The sequence below is a fragment of the Chrysemys picta genome, chromosome 11 (genome assembly GCF_011386835.1).
Source record: "Chrysemys picta bellii isolate R12L10 chromosome 11, ASM1138683v2, whole genome shotgun sequence".
Classification (NCBI taxonomy): domain Eukaryota; kingdom Metazoa; phylum Chordata; order Testudines; family Emydidae; genus Chrysemys; species Chrysemys picta.
Window position 1 is genome coordinate 25,834,686 of NC_088801.1, and position 13,347 is coordinate 25,848,032.

At 38.6% G+C, this 13,347-nt stretch overlaps 1 protein-coding gene across 10 annotated transcripts in view; it reads left to right on the forward strand.

Annotated features, from left to right (window-relative positions):
• The window catches only part of MBD5 (methyl-CpG binding domain protein 5), a 256,499-nt gene that overhangs the window by 223,261 nt on the left and 19,891 nt on the right, over nucleotides 1-13,347 (forward strand). For 9 of the 10 annotated variants that reach the window (XM_042860868.2, XM_042860867.2, XM_065561640.1 and 6 more), the window contains one exon: nucleotides 593-666. In XM_042860868.2, coding sequence (XP_042716802.2) covers nucleotides 593-666 — 74 coding nt within the window. Of the gene's footprint in view, nucleotides 1-592; nucleotides 671-13,347 lie in introns of those variants that run through there. The other variant, XM_065561642.1, reaches the window with a different exon arrangement.

The following is a 13,347-nucleotide window of genomic DNA, read 5'->3' on the forward strand; positions in this document are numbered from 1 at the left end:
ACTGGGTCAGACCAAAGGTCCATCTAGCCCAGTATCCTGTCTTCCAATAGTGGCCAATGCCAGGTGTCCCAGAGGGAATGAACAGAACAGGGAATCATCAAGTGATGCATCCCCTGTTGCCCATTCCCAGCTTCTGGCAAACAGAGGCTAAGGACACCATCCTTGCCCATCCTGGCTAATAGCCACCGATGGACCTATCCTCCATGATTTTATCTAGTTCTTTTTTTAACCCTATTATAGACTTGGCCTTCACAACATCCTCTGGCAAAGACAGTGTTTATATTGTTTATGGTATGAAGAAAACAGGATTATATTTTTTTAAGTAACATTCTAATTTTAGTCCCTAATTCTAATATTTTAGGACTGTGTCATGGTTTTACTTTTTGCATTTTTATTGCTATTGGTATGAGCATACAGAGGAATTGTAAAAATATTTCTTTTCTTCTTTTGGTAGGGAACAGAAATGTTTTGTGGATGCAGTGAAAATTAGGCTCCATAGCCTAAACAACTGCATGTCCAGCAGTAAAGTAAAAGTAGCGTTTAATAATTGACAGTCTGGGTAATGTAGTTTGATGTTCATACCTTTACGCAGGTGGAGCCCGAGAAGTTGAAGACACTAACAGAAGGTCTCGAAGCCTACAACCGAGCCAGGAAGAGGAACAGAAAGTAAGCAAATGCTTATTCATTTACAAATTAATTAAAATCATGAAGTTCTCTTGTCTACCAAGAAACTCTCATTTCACTCCCAGAAGTATCCTTGACATCAGTAGGAATCTTGGCTGTATCAGGATTTCAGGATTAGATTGTTAGTTATTAACCTGCAACATATATGGAATGCATATCTTTCTGATACTACAGTAAGCTTCTGAAACCTGTGGCAGCACATGTGACAATTTAGGCTCAGTTTTCTTACAAGGGGAAGAGTGGACGATGGTAGCATAAAAACACAGTGGCAGCTTCTAACTATTCTAGTGTGTTTTATATCCAGATAATTTGCCTCTTCATTTTACTGCATGTCTGTCTGTCTGTGTGTCCTGGAGGAAAGAGGAAGAGAGAACAATATGATATATACCGCAATACTGTTTTTTCTGAAATCTGATGATCCAAAACTCTGGACTGCACTGACTAATGCACCATTCCTGTGGAGCACCTCAGCTCTGCAGGGCTGAAGCTAGACTCCTGCAGAAGTCCACACAAGAAGGTGATGCTTTACAATTATTAGGAGGAACAAAGGATCCTAGCTTCAGTCCTGAGGAGCTTAGAAGATCTGCAGAAATAGAGCGCCTAGTTTCTGAATTCCTGATTTTATGCAGGTTATGGATTTTGCAATTTTATAACTTTGTAATTTGGGGAGTTGTATGTATTCATTTTCTGATACACCAGCAATCTTTGAAAATGCCAGCACACCCATATGAATTTTCAAATGTAGATTTGAAACTTACACCTAAAATCATTCATTGCATTTTACTAAGTCAAAAGTATTCTGAACAAATACTATATGACTTTGTGACAAGCATTTTTTTTTCCCACACAGCACCACGTTGGTATGGAAAGGGTTACTTCAGATTAGTTCAGTATATTTTGTCATTGCTGGCAAGCTTTTCAGAATTCCTTAATCCCAGCTACGTTTAGTTTAACCAGACTGGCTGCCATATGCAAAGCTTTTATTATACAATATAACAAATGATGTATATTTGAACTAGTTGGTTTTATCTGTTTTTTTTTTTTGGACTTTATTTAAGATTTTACAAAACTAGGGGAGATATTTTGAGAGATGTAAAATATGAGAAGAGGGGGAAAATATGGAAGAAAAGAGGAGAAGTAAATTGAGTTTAGGGGAAGAAGACCTAGACAGCTATAAAAAGATACAGAAATTGGCAGGGTTGTAGTGTGCTATTGTTTACTTGCTGTCACAATGACAATCTGTTGGCTTGTATCTGAACAGGAATTTGAAGTACTATAGGCTTATAATTCTTGTCTTCAAAACAACAAATACAGACTTAAAGGAATCAAATAATTACAGTAGAGCCCTGTTTATCCTATCTGGCCCTGGTTCCAGTTGGATCGGATAATCAAAAATTCAGATAATTAGGAGAATGGGCAAAGAGTTTTCTATATTTTGTTTTAAGATGCAGAGTTGCTTTTAAACTAGCTGACCCCTCCCGGAAAAGCCGCCTTCTTTATTTACAGCTTACATGAACCATTACTTCTAGTAAAGAATACCAGTTCCTAAAAATGCAGAAATGATAAACTCAAGCATTAAAACATAGCCCCCTTCTTTACAGCGTACACAAACCATTATTGATAAATAGTGCCAGTTTTTAAAAATGCAGACATGATCATTTTAAGTTGCAGCAACCCCAATACTCATGGTAACAACTAACAACAATAGCAATACGTAATATGCATAAAGTATTAAATTAACATACAGTATTGTATATAGGACAATGGTAAATACAGCAACACTCACATTTATAATGGCTGGGGAAAATCTGACAGTTTGTGATACTGTGCTTTTTCCAATGTTATAATCTTGGGCTATTTTTTGCCAGTGACTGTCCTTTATTTATTTTATTAATAATCTCTATTTTAGCATCCAATGATAGTACTATGAGATTTCACTTAGTAATCGCAGTCATTTTACAAGGCTGAAAAGATGGGATGGTTACAGTAGTGTTGCCATGCAGATGATGTCAATTTCCCATATTCTTGTGTGTGCACTGGTGGTTTGGTTAATAGAGAGAGCCGGATAATGAAACTCAGATAAAAGGGTTTCTGCTGTACTTGTATTTAACGCCTTTTAAGGTGTAAGCTTTTCTTGTTCTCTGGTAGAGTGGTATTTCATGAGCAATATTGCTGATGCCAGTTAAAAATGCTATCCTTTCAGCACCATCCTGAAACATGTCTCTGGGTTTTTTATGAGTGCATGCTGCAAACATAAAAATGCCTTTGACAACATTTCAGTTATTTGCCATTAGTTGTCCCTGAAGCAAAATGTCTAGCACTAGGAAAATGACTCAATGAACAGCTTTAAAGATCTTATGAAAAAATCAGTTAAAAGTAGAGACCTTGCTGAATCTGGCTCAATATTTGTACATATGGAAACATTAGAGAATATTAAATGCAAAAATGTGCATTGGTGAAATGCTGTGGTTATACAAATGTCAGGAAATTCAAAGTTACAGTTCGCATAACAACCATGACTCAGCCTACCACCTTTCATGAATGTAGCAGTTTGTATTACTATCTATGGTGTTATCATTAATACTTATATATATGGAACACACAAAAAATCCATGTTAAATTAACATAATTATGCGACCCCCGAGCATGCCCAAATAAATTTGTTAGTCTCTAAAGTGCCACAAGAACTCCTTGTTGTTTTTGCTGTTACAGACTAACACAGTTACCCCTCTGAAACATTGCAAAATCAAGCACTCAAAAGTTAGGAAATGCCAGAATTAAGGTTGCCTGTGCATTCTTAATTCGGTTCCCTTGTGCATATGCGTTATGATACAATCTATATATTACATGATCATGTTATTTTTTCCATAGGACTGTCTCTTTCAGTGCATGCTTAATAAGTGGTTCTTCAATATTTTGTTTCCTCCTCATTGTTCAATAAGTGGCCCCATGCCTTGTTTACTACACACTATTCAAACCCTAGTCTGAAGACAGAATTTTTATTTCTCATTGGTTTTTTTCTATGATGCTCATCACAACAGTATCTGATTGGTTCACAAACATTAATTTATTTTCACAACATTCCTGTGAGATGGAGTATTATTATCCCCCTTTTACAGATTGAAAGCTGAGGCACAGAGAGATTAAGGTCAAAAGTGTCCCCTCATTTTGGGTACCCATTCTGAGATGCCTAGAACCAGGTTTTTCAAAGTCCTTGGCATTGTATAGCACTGTGTAAGTTAAAAACTCAGTCTCATTTACTTCAGTTGCAGCTGTGAGTGCTTGACATTTCTGCAAATCAGACTCCAGAGTCTCAAGTCAGGCACCCACAAAATGAGGAACATACAAGTTTGGTTTTAGTGACTAGCCCAGCATCACGTAGGCACTGTGTGTTACAAGTAGGGATAGAATCTAGTTCCCCAAGGCAGTATTCACCTGCCTTAATCATGAGATCATCTTTTCTCTACCTGCAATCCACTGTCTCATTCACTACATACATTTCAGCTTTTGCAACAAATGAGGCAGGAGTCCTACAGACAACGGTCTCCTTCACTACACAGCCCCAATTCATTCCCAGAGCAGATCCATTCTGTCCAATAAATGAGGCAGGGGTCCTGTGCAGAAAATATTAAGTCATCTTGTAATTAAAGACTGTATCATAATTCATATACAAAAGGCCAAATTAAGGTTGCACAGGTGCCTTAATTAGGCAGTTGTTACTTTTCAGTACTTGACTTTAGAACTGTAATGTTCTTTTAATCAAGTTTTTGTGTATAATTTCCTAGGCTTTTTAAAAAAACAAATGGAAAAAACAGAAATTCCATCATGTGACATCATATTGACACCCACATGGTTCATCAGCAGAGTTGGAACCTTTAGATCAACTGCACAGACCTCTATCAATCAATACTAGAGAAGGATGATACACTTTGTCCATGGGTTTCACAAATATTTTCTGACAGCAATGGAAGAGTGAGACTCAGGAATCTTGTGTTCCATTGCAGGCCCTGGAGGGGAGTGTGCTGTACTGGTCACAAACCCTTCTGCCATCTCCCCCCTCCAAGCTTGACCCTTTCTGCCCAGTTTCCCCCAACATGTCTCCTTGTCACCTCTCGTTCCTCACTCCATCCCAGGCTCCTCAGCGGTCCAGTCCTAGTCTTCCCTTCCGGACTCCCAGTCCCAATCTCCTTCCACTGTCAGCATCCAGTCCCAGTGTTCCAGTCCCAGTGTTCCACCTACTCTAGGCTCCTTGTCCCAGTCTACTCTTCTACTTTCAAAGGTCTTTCTCTTGTCCCCTCTACATTTGAATCAGTCATTTCCCTCCTCCACACTGCCTGAGCCTACCAGGGAGACATTTAGAGCACAGGAAAGACAGTCTCCCTGATTTCAGTTCCATTGCTGGGACTTGCACCCAGAGCAGCAATTTCAGGGAAAGTCTTGCTTGGCCCCAGGCTGGAGCATGCCCAATGTGGATGAACTCTTCTGAGATTTTAGCTGTTAAACTAGCATGTGTACTCTGCAGTTTTTCAAATGCTTCTAACTTCACCAAATTTGAGTGGATTTTCACAGGGACAGCAAAAGACACCCCTGACACAAAGGACACCCCCTGTCAAATTTCTAGTTCCTGCTTCAAAGTATGGAGGCACGAGAGGTTTAAAAAAAAAAAGATAGCCAAAATTTTTTAACATGGGCAAAACAATGTATTTGTCCCTAGCGTGGTGTCAAGTATCGGGGGTAACCATGTTAATCTGTATCCACAAAAACAACAAGGAGTCCAGTGGCACCTTAAAGACTAACATATTTATTTAGGCATAAGCTTTCATGGGTAAAAAACCCACTTCTTCAGGTGCAACCTGATGCGTCTGAAGAAGTGGGGTTTTTACCCACAGGAGCTTATGCCCAAATAAATCTGTTAATCTTTAAGGTGCCACCGGACTCCTTGTTGTTTTTGTTCCTAGCCTCATTCTCGGAAACATTTGAAGCATTTTGGCTGAAATTTGGGGGGGATTTCAGCCTAAAATAGACACCCCAACATGGAAAATTTCAGCTCAAGAAGTTAGTTTAACAAAGTTATAAGCAACTCAAAATAGGGCCTTATAATGGGAAGTGCCAAGCAATGTTAATAGGTGGTGCTGCCAGCTTCACCAATAGCATGAGCCGTAAATTTAGCCAATATGGCCACGTTATAATTGTAGGGAAGACTATAATTTTCAGTTTCTCGATGAGTGCATAAGTTAAAACTGCAACATCAAAATTGAATGATCAGTAATGAAAATGCCATAATTGTGCATTAATAAATATACCAAACTGTTCATTTTTCTTCAGTTTTTCAACATTCTCTAATAACTAAGTTATAGTGTGATTTGCGTTAGATGATTGTTGGTTCACTTCTTCAGTAGTGGAAAGCAGAGGGTTTAAATACACCCAAGGCATTCACTAGTAGTCCAGTAATATACCCTGTGTTGTAATTAATTTGTAATATGGTCTGTCAAGTTAAGGTAGACCAAAGCTATTGTGGTCTATTACATAGCTTCTCAAAAGGGGGCACTTAAATTTACATACCAGAATAACAGGTTTCAGCACCCAAGCACTGATTGAGTCCCCTAAATAAACTATGATGATGATGGTAACATTCATAGGTTGATGCTCAAGTAGGGACTTAAGTGATCCAGCCAATACTAAAGCACCTAAAATGGGTATTTTCTTATTTTAGGCTCCTAAACTGAGATTGTTCCCAGAGTGCCCAGGTACTACACTGATGGGCATTTTAGAAATAGATATCTATTAAATTGGGGGTCCCCGGTATATGTCTCCACTTTATCCGTCATTTCGCATATCCATCGCTCATCAATAGGAGAACGTGTTCCGATTCACATCGGTCCGTAGCTGCATCTCCGTCGCTTCACCTTTTGCATGGCTTTTCTTTGGGTGCTTCCCCCGGCATTCAGGAGTTGCTGGGAGGGAGGGGAAGGAGCAGGGATGGGGCGTGCTCAGAGGAGGGGGCGGAACTGGGTGGGAAGAGGCGGGGTGGGGGTCGAGACGGGGGGTCAGGAAGAGGCGGGGCGGGCAATTATTTCTTATGGGGAAAAATTTCCCTGTATCCGTCGTTTCGGTATTTGTCGCCCTTTTCAGGAACACAACCCTGACATATACCAGGGACTCCCTGTAATTAACACTTTGTTTGTCATCAACATTTTCATAGTACAATGAGGATAACATCTTTTAGAATTGTAATTCAAATTATTGTATTTTTCATCTTATCCTCTTTCAACTGGCTAGATTGCCTTACAATAATGATTTTGGTCTATTATGATTTAAAAAAAGATCGTGGAGCAGTTTTTAAACTAAGGGCTGGGGGAAAGCCGTCAGGTGCAGAGGAGCACGTGGTTTGGACAGAGACATCCCTTAGGGGAGGATCTTTTAATGGAGATTCTCTATGTCCTAGTAAGGAGGAGAGGATGGAAGATGATAAAATACAGATAGGATCTGATGAGAAACAGTCAAATGAAAAAAAAAAAATGTCCCATTCAATTACATTAGCAGACAGCTAAAAAGTGACAAGTTTTTAAAGTGCTTATATACCAATGCTAGAAGTCTAAATAATAAGATGGGTGAACTAGAGTGCCTCACATTAAATGGGGGTAGTGATATAATAGGCATCACAGAAACTTGGTGGAATGAGGATAATCAGTGGAACACAGTAAAACCAGGGTACAAAATATATCGGAAGGACAGAACAGGTCGTGCTGGTGAGGGAGTGGCACTATATGTGAAAGAAAGCATAGAATCAAATGAAGTAAAAATCTTAAATGAACCAAACTGTGCCATAGAGTCTCTATGGATAGTAATTCCATGCTCTAATAATAGGAATATAGCAGTAGGGATATATTACTGACCACCTGACCAGGGTGGTTATAGTGACTATGAAATGCTCAGGCTGATTAGAGAGGCTATTCAAATAAAAAAATCAATAATAATGGGGGATTTCAACTATCTCCGTATTGACTGGGTACATGTCACCTCAAGATGGGATGCAGAGATAAAGTTTCTTGACACCTTAAATGACTGTTTCTTGGAGCAACTAGTCCTGGAACCCACAAGAGGAGAGGCAGTTCCAGATCCTGTGTTCCCCTAAGTGGAACACAGGATGTGGTCTAAGAGGTGAATATAGCTGGACCGTTTGGTAGTAGTGACCATAATATAATAAAATTTAACATCCGTGTGGCGGGGAAGAAATCCATATAAGCACAACACTGTAGCATTTAATTTCAGAAAGGGGAATGACACAAAAATGAGGAGGTTAGTTAAACAGAAATTAAAAGGTACAGTGCCAGAAGTGAAATCCCTGCAGGCTGCATGGAAACTTTTTAAAGACACCATAATAGAGGCTCAACTTAAATGTGTAACCCAAATTAAAAAACATAGTAAGAGAACCAAAAAAGTGCCATCATGGATAAACAACAAAGTAAAAGAAGCAGTAAGAGGCAAAAAGGCATCCTTTAAAAAGTGGAAGTTAAATCCTAGTGTGGAAAATAGAAAGGAGCATAAAGTCTGGCAAGTGAAGTATAAAAATATAATTAGGAAGGTCAAAAAAGTATTTGAAGAACAGCTAGCCAAAGACTCAAAAAATAATAGCAAAAAAATTTCTAAGTACATCAGAAGCAGGCAGCCTGCTAAACAACCGGTGGGGCCACTGGACGATTGAGATGCTAAAGGACCACTCAAGGATGATAAGGCCATTGTGGAGAAACTAAATGAATTCTTTGCATCGGTCTTCATGGCTGAGGATGTGAGGGAGATTCCCAAACCTGAGCCATTCTTTTTAGGTGACAAAACTGAGGAACTGTCCCAGATTGAGGTGTCATTAGAGGAGGTTTTGGAACAAATTGATAAATTAAACAGTAATAATTCACCAGGACCAGATAGTATTCACCCAAGAGTTCTGAAGGAACTCAAATGTGAAATTGCAGAACTACTAACTGTAGTTTGTAACCTATCATTTAAATCAGCTTCTGTAGCAAATGACTGGAGAATAGCTAATGTGACACCAATTTTTAAAAAGGGCTCCAGAGGTGATCCCGGCAATTACAGGCCAGTAAGCCTGACTTCAGTACAGAGCAAACTGGTTGAAACTATAGTAAAGAACAAAATTGTCATACACATAGATGAACATTTGTTAGAGAAGAGTCAACATGGTTTTTGTAAAGGGAAATCATGCCTCACCAATCTACTAGAATTCTTTGAGGGGATCAACAAGCATGTGGACAAGGGGGATCCAGTGAATATAGTGTACTTAGATTTTCAGAAAGCCTTTGACAAGGTCCCTCACCAAAGGCTCTTAAGCAAAGTAAGCTGTCATGGGATATGAGGGAAGGTCCTCTCAGGGACTGATAATTGGTTTAAAGATAGGAAACAAAGGCTAGGAATAAATGGCCAGTTTTCAGAATGGAGAGAGGTAAATAGTGGTGTCCCACAGGAGTCTATACTGGGACCAGTCCTATTCAACATGTTCATAAATGATCTGGAAAAGGGTGTAAACAGTGAGGTGGCAAAATTTGCAGATGATACAAAACTACTCAAGATAGTTAAGTCCCAGGCAGACTGCGAAGAGCTACAAAAGGATCTCTCAAAACTGGGTGACTTGGCAACAAAAATGGCAGATGAAATTCAATATTGATAAATGTACAGTAACGCCTCACTTAAAGTCGTTCCGGTTAACGTTGTTTTGTTGTTACCTTGCTGATCAATTAAGGAACATGCTCATTTAAAGTTGTGCAATACTCCCTTCTAACGTCTTTTGGCAGCCGCCTGCTTTGTCTACGGCTTGCAGGAAGAGCAGCCCATTGCTCCCCTAAGTTCCCTATCCTCTGCCTTGGAGCTGCCCCCCAAGACTCCTGCTTGCTGTGCAGGGGGGAGGGAAGGAAGAGGGGGGCTAATGTCAGGGTGTCCCCCTCCCCCGTGCTCCTGCACCCTGCTTACCCCATCTTTCATAGAGCAGGGGGGACACACCAGGGCTCAGGACGGAGGGAGCTTGCACCAGCTTTGGTCTCAGCAAGCTGATCTAATTAACAAGGCAGTGTACTTAAAGGAGAAATGCGCATATCTCCCTCCATTCCTGCTGCCTTGTAGAGTGAGAGAGTTAACCCTTGAGGGGTCAGCCAATTGCTAGTTCATCATTTAGCAGTAAGGGAAATATCCCACCCTCTGACTCCTCCAGCTCAACCAAGCTTCACAATCATCATCACTGTGACCAGTATTAAATTGTTTAAAATGTATACTGTGTGTGTGTGTGTATATATATATATATATATATATATATATATATATATAGTCTTTTGTCTGGTGAAAAACATTTCCCTGGAACCTAACCCCCTCATTTACATTAATTCTTATGGAGAAATTGGATTCGCTTAACATCGTTTCGCTTAACATCGTTTCGCTTAAAGTTGAATTTTTCAGGAACATAACTACAATGTTAAGTGAGGAGTTACTGTAAAGTAATGTACATTGGAAAATATAATCCCAACTATACATATGAATGATAGGGTCTGAGATCTTGGAGTCATTGTGGATAGTTCTCTGAAAACATCCACTCCATGTGCAGCAGCAGTCAAAAAAGCGAACAGAATGTTGGGCATCATTAAGAAAGGGATAGATAACAAGACAGAAAATATATTGCCTCTGTATAAATCCTTGGTACGCCCACATCTTGAATACTGCATGCAGATGTTGTTGCCCCATCTCAAAAAAGATATATTGGAATTGGAAAAGGTTCAGAAAAGGGCAACAAAAATTATTAGTGGTATGAAACGGCTTCCATTTGAGGAGAGATTAATAAGACTGGGACTTTTCAGATTGGAAAAGAGACGACTATGGGGGCATATGATAGAGGTCTATAAAACCATTACTGGTGTGGAGAAGATAGATAAGGAAGTGTTGTTATTTACTTCTTATTATAACACAAGAACTAGGGGTCACCAAATGAAATTAATGGCAGCAGACAAACAAAAGGAAGTATTTCTTCACACAACGCTAAGTCAACCTTTGGAACTCTTTGCCAGAGGATGTTATGAAGGCCAAGACTATAACAGGTTCAAAAAAGAACTAAATTCATGGAGGATAGGTCCATCAATGGCTGTTAGCCAGGATGGGCAGGGATGGTGTCCCTAACCTCTGTTTGCCGGAAGCTGGGAATGGATGACGGGGGATGGATCACTTGATGATTACCTGTTCTGTTCATTCCCTCTTGGGCATCTGGTATTGGTCACTGTTGGAAGACAGGATATTGGGCTAGATGGAGCTTTGGTCTGACCCAGTCTGGCCGTTCTCATGTTCTAGGTTTTTAATAATTTGATTTTAAAAATATAAACAGTATATTTAAACAGCAATGGAAAATAGTATCTTGATGTTATGTAATCTATTTGTCTTGAACATGTTAAATTGCTTGTATTGTTTCTCTTCATAAGAACAACACACACAATTTAAAATGTTCAAAACAAATAGATTACATGATAGTGTCAAACAGATACTATTTTCATAAAAAGATTAAGTCAGAATCATTTAGCACTTTGGGTCTCCTTATATGTTCATGGGGGAAAAATGCATTTTATTGAGGAAGAATTGCAGTTTTATTATTCTGATAAAGTAATCCTGCAAAAGTGCTGTTCCATTTTAGAACAAGTGATATTTCAGAGAATTGATTATTTCTGCAATTGTAGTCCTATCAAGGCAGTTCTACTGTTCATTTCATATATAAACATAAATTCAAAATGAGTGATATTGAAATAGAAGTTCAAACTTATGACTTCAGCACATAATTTTGGAAGTTGTAAAATATACTACATGGCTAGGTTTGTTTGAGGGAGTATTAAAAACATTTGCATCTTGTCTTTATAGTATGCAAATAAGGAGTTATAGTGGGGATGAATTTGTCCAATAATGTTTTTAAAAAACTGCAATGAAACTTAACACTGGACTTTTAAAAATATAAACACTATAAATGTTAGGAAGTGTTTAGTTTTGGCTGTGCATCCACTGTTTGACTAGCCACCTAAAGAAATGGGATTATGTGAATTAGTAGAGAGAATTTAGGAAGACACATAAATATGCTTATTGTTGACTACATCTATTTTATGATCTATTGAGATGTAAGGAACTTGAAATCGGCTACATATTTTTAAAATAAACAACAAGCCAATAGTAATAGCACATGATCCTGCAAATCCTTAGTCATATGACAACAGTGGTTCTATTCATGTGAGTAAACGCTTTGTAGCATCACAGTCTTAGTTAGCTGTTACATTTTAAAATGGCATCTAAAAACACCGTTTTTTAATTTTAGTTTCAGATTATACTAACATTCATTACAAAACCACAGTTGTAAGTTACATTTCCAAAGACAAAACTGCATCACATAAAATTAATATTTGTACACCCATACTCCATTTCTAAATTGAACTGTAAACATAAATACTTTGCTCTCATGTGGCCCTACATCTTTCTTTATACCTCCATTGCTCTGCCTGTCTACGTAAGATTGCTTTTAGTTCAGCCTCTACATAAACATGACTGTTGATGTGTGTTTATCTGAAGATTAAAAAAACAAAGAGAGAAATAAACTTCCTGAAGTTTAATAGCAGAACTTTCAAAAGACTTCATTGGCCTAACTTTGTTCCCGTTGAAATCATTGGTAAAACTCAATTATGAGAGTTTGGGTTTTTTTTAAATCCTACCTTAAGTGTCAGATACACACACTGTAAATCTTACAGTGTGATATTTCTCTAAATATTATCCTGATGTGTTGGCTACCGTAGCTGTAAAAAGCACACGATAGCATAATTAGAGAACTGATCATCACATACATATCTTTTAATGATGTTTTACTATGATTATTCAAATACAGTGGCATGCTAATCAAGTAGGTTGACCTCTGTGTGGCCAATAAAACATTAGATTGTTTTATTTCATTTGTAACATGTAAATTATATGTAGAAAATTTCTCAAAGTGAATACATTTTGGCAGGTTCTCTATTATTTTCTAAAGTTCCCAGACTCATGGCCACAAACTGCAAACACTGCCAGAGGAATTGCTGACTATTGGGCTTAGCCTCACTGAACTACCATGGGTTTACTTGTACCTTTTGGCAAATGTAGTTCTTTGATTAAAGCATTAACTACCTTCAGGAATTCAAGAGAAATAAAAGGTTACTTCTCATTCAGTCATCACCTTCAAATTTTAGTGTAACTCTGCCCTTTCCTATTTATCTGAGTTTGCCTCATTTTGTATCACCCTTCACCCCTTCTACTCGGCCCAGGTTCTCACCCTTTACCACTCATTTCTTAGCTTCTCACATAAACACCTCCGTGCTTTCTTCCATGCTGCGCAATGCATGATTATGACCTTCTTGAACGCATTCACAAAGCGTCTGCCCTCTACAGTTTATGCCTGTATGAAAGGCCCACATCTTCTGGAGGAGCTAATCTAGTTGACTTGTATATTATGACATTAATAAAAGAGAGAAAGTTATGTTGTTTTCCATTTCCCTATACCCTCTATCTTCTGGTCTATCTGTCCTTTCATTGCAAGCTCATTGGGGAAGCAGCCATTCCTTCTTATATGTCTGAAAAGCACCCACCACCTGGGTTACCATAAGCAAATATTTA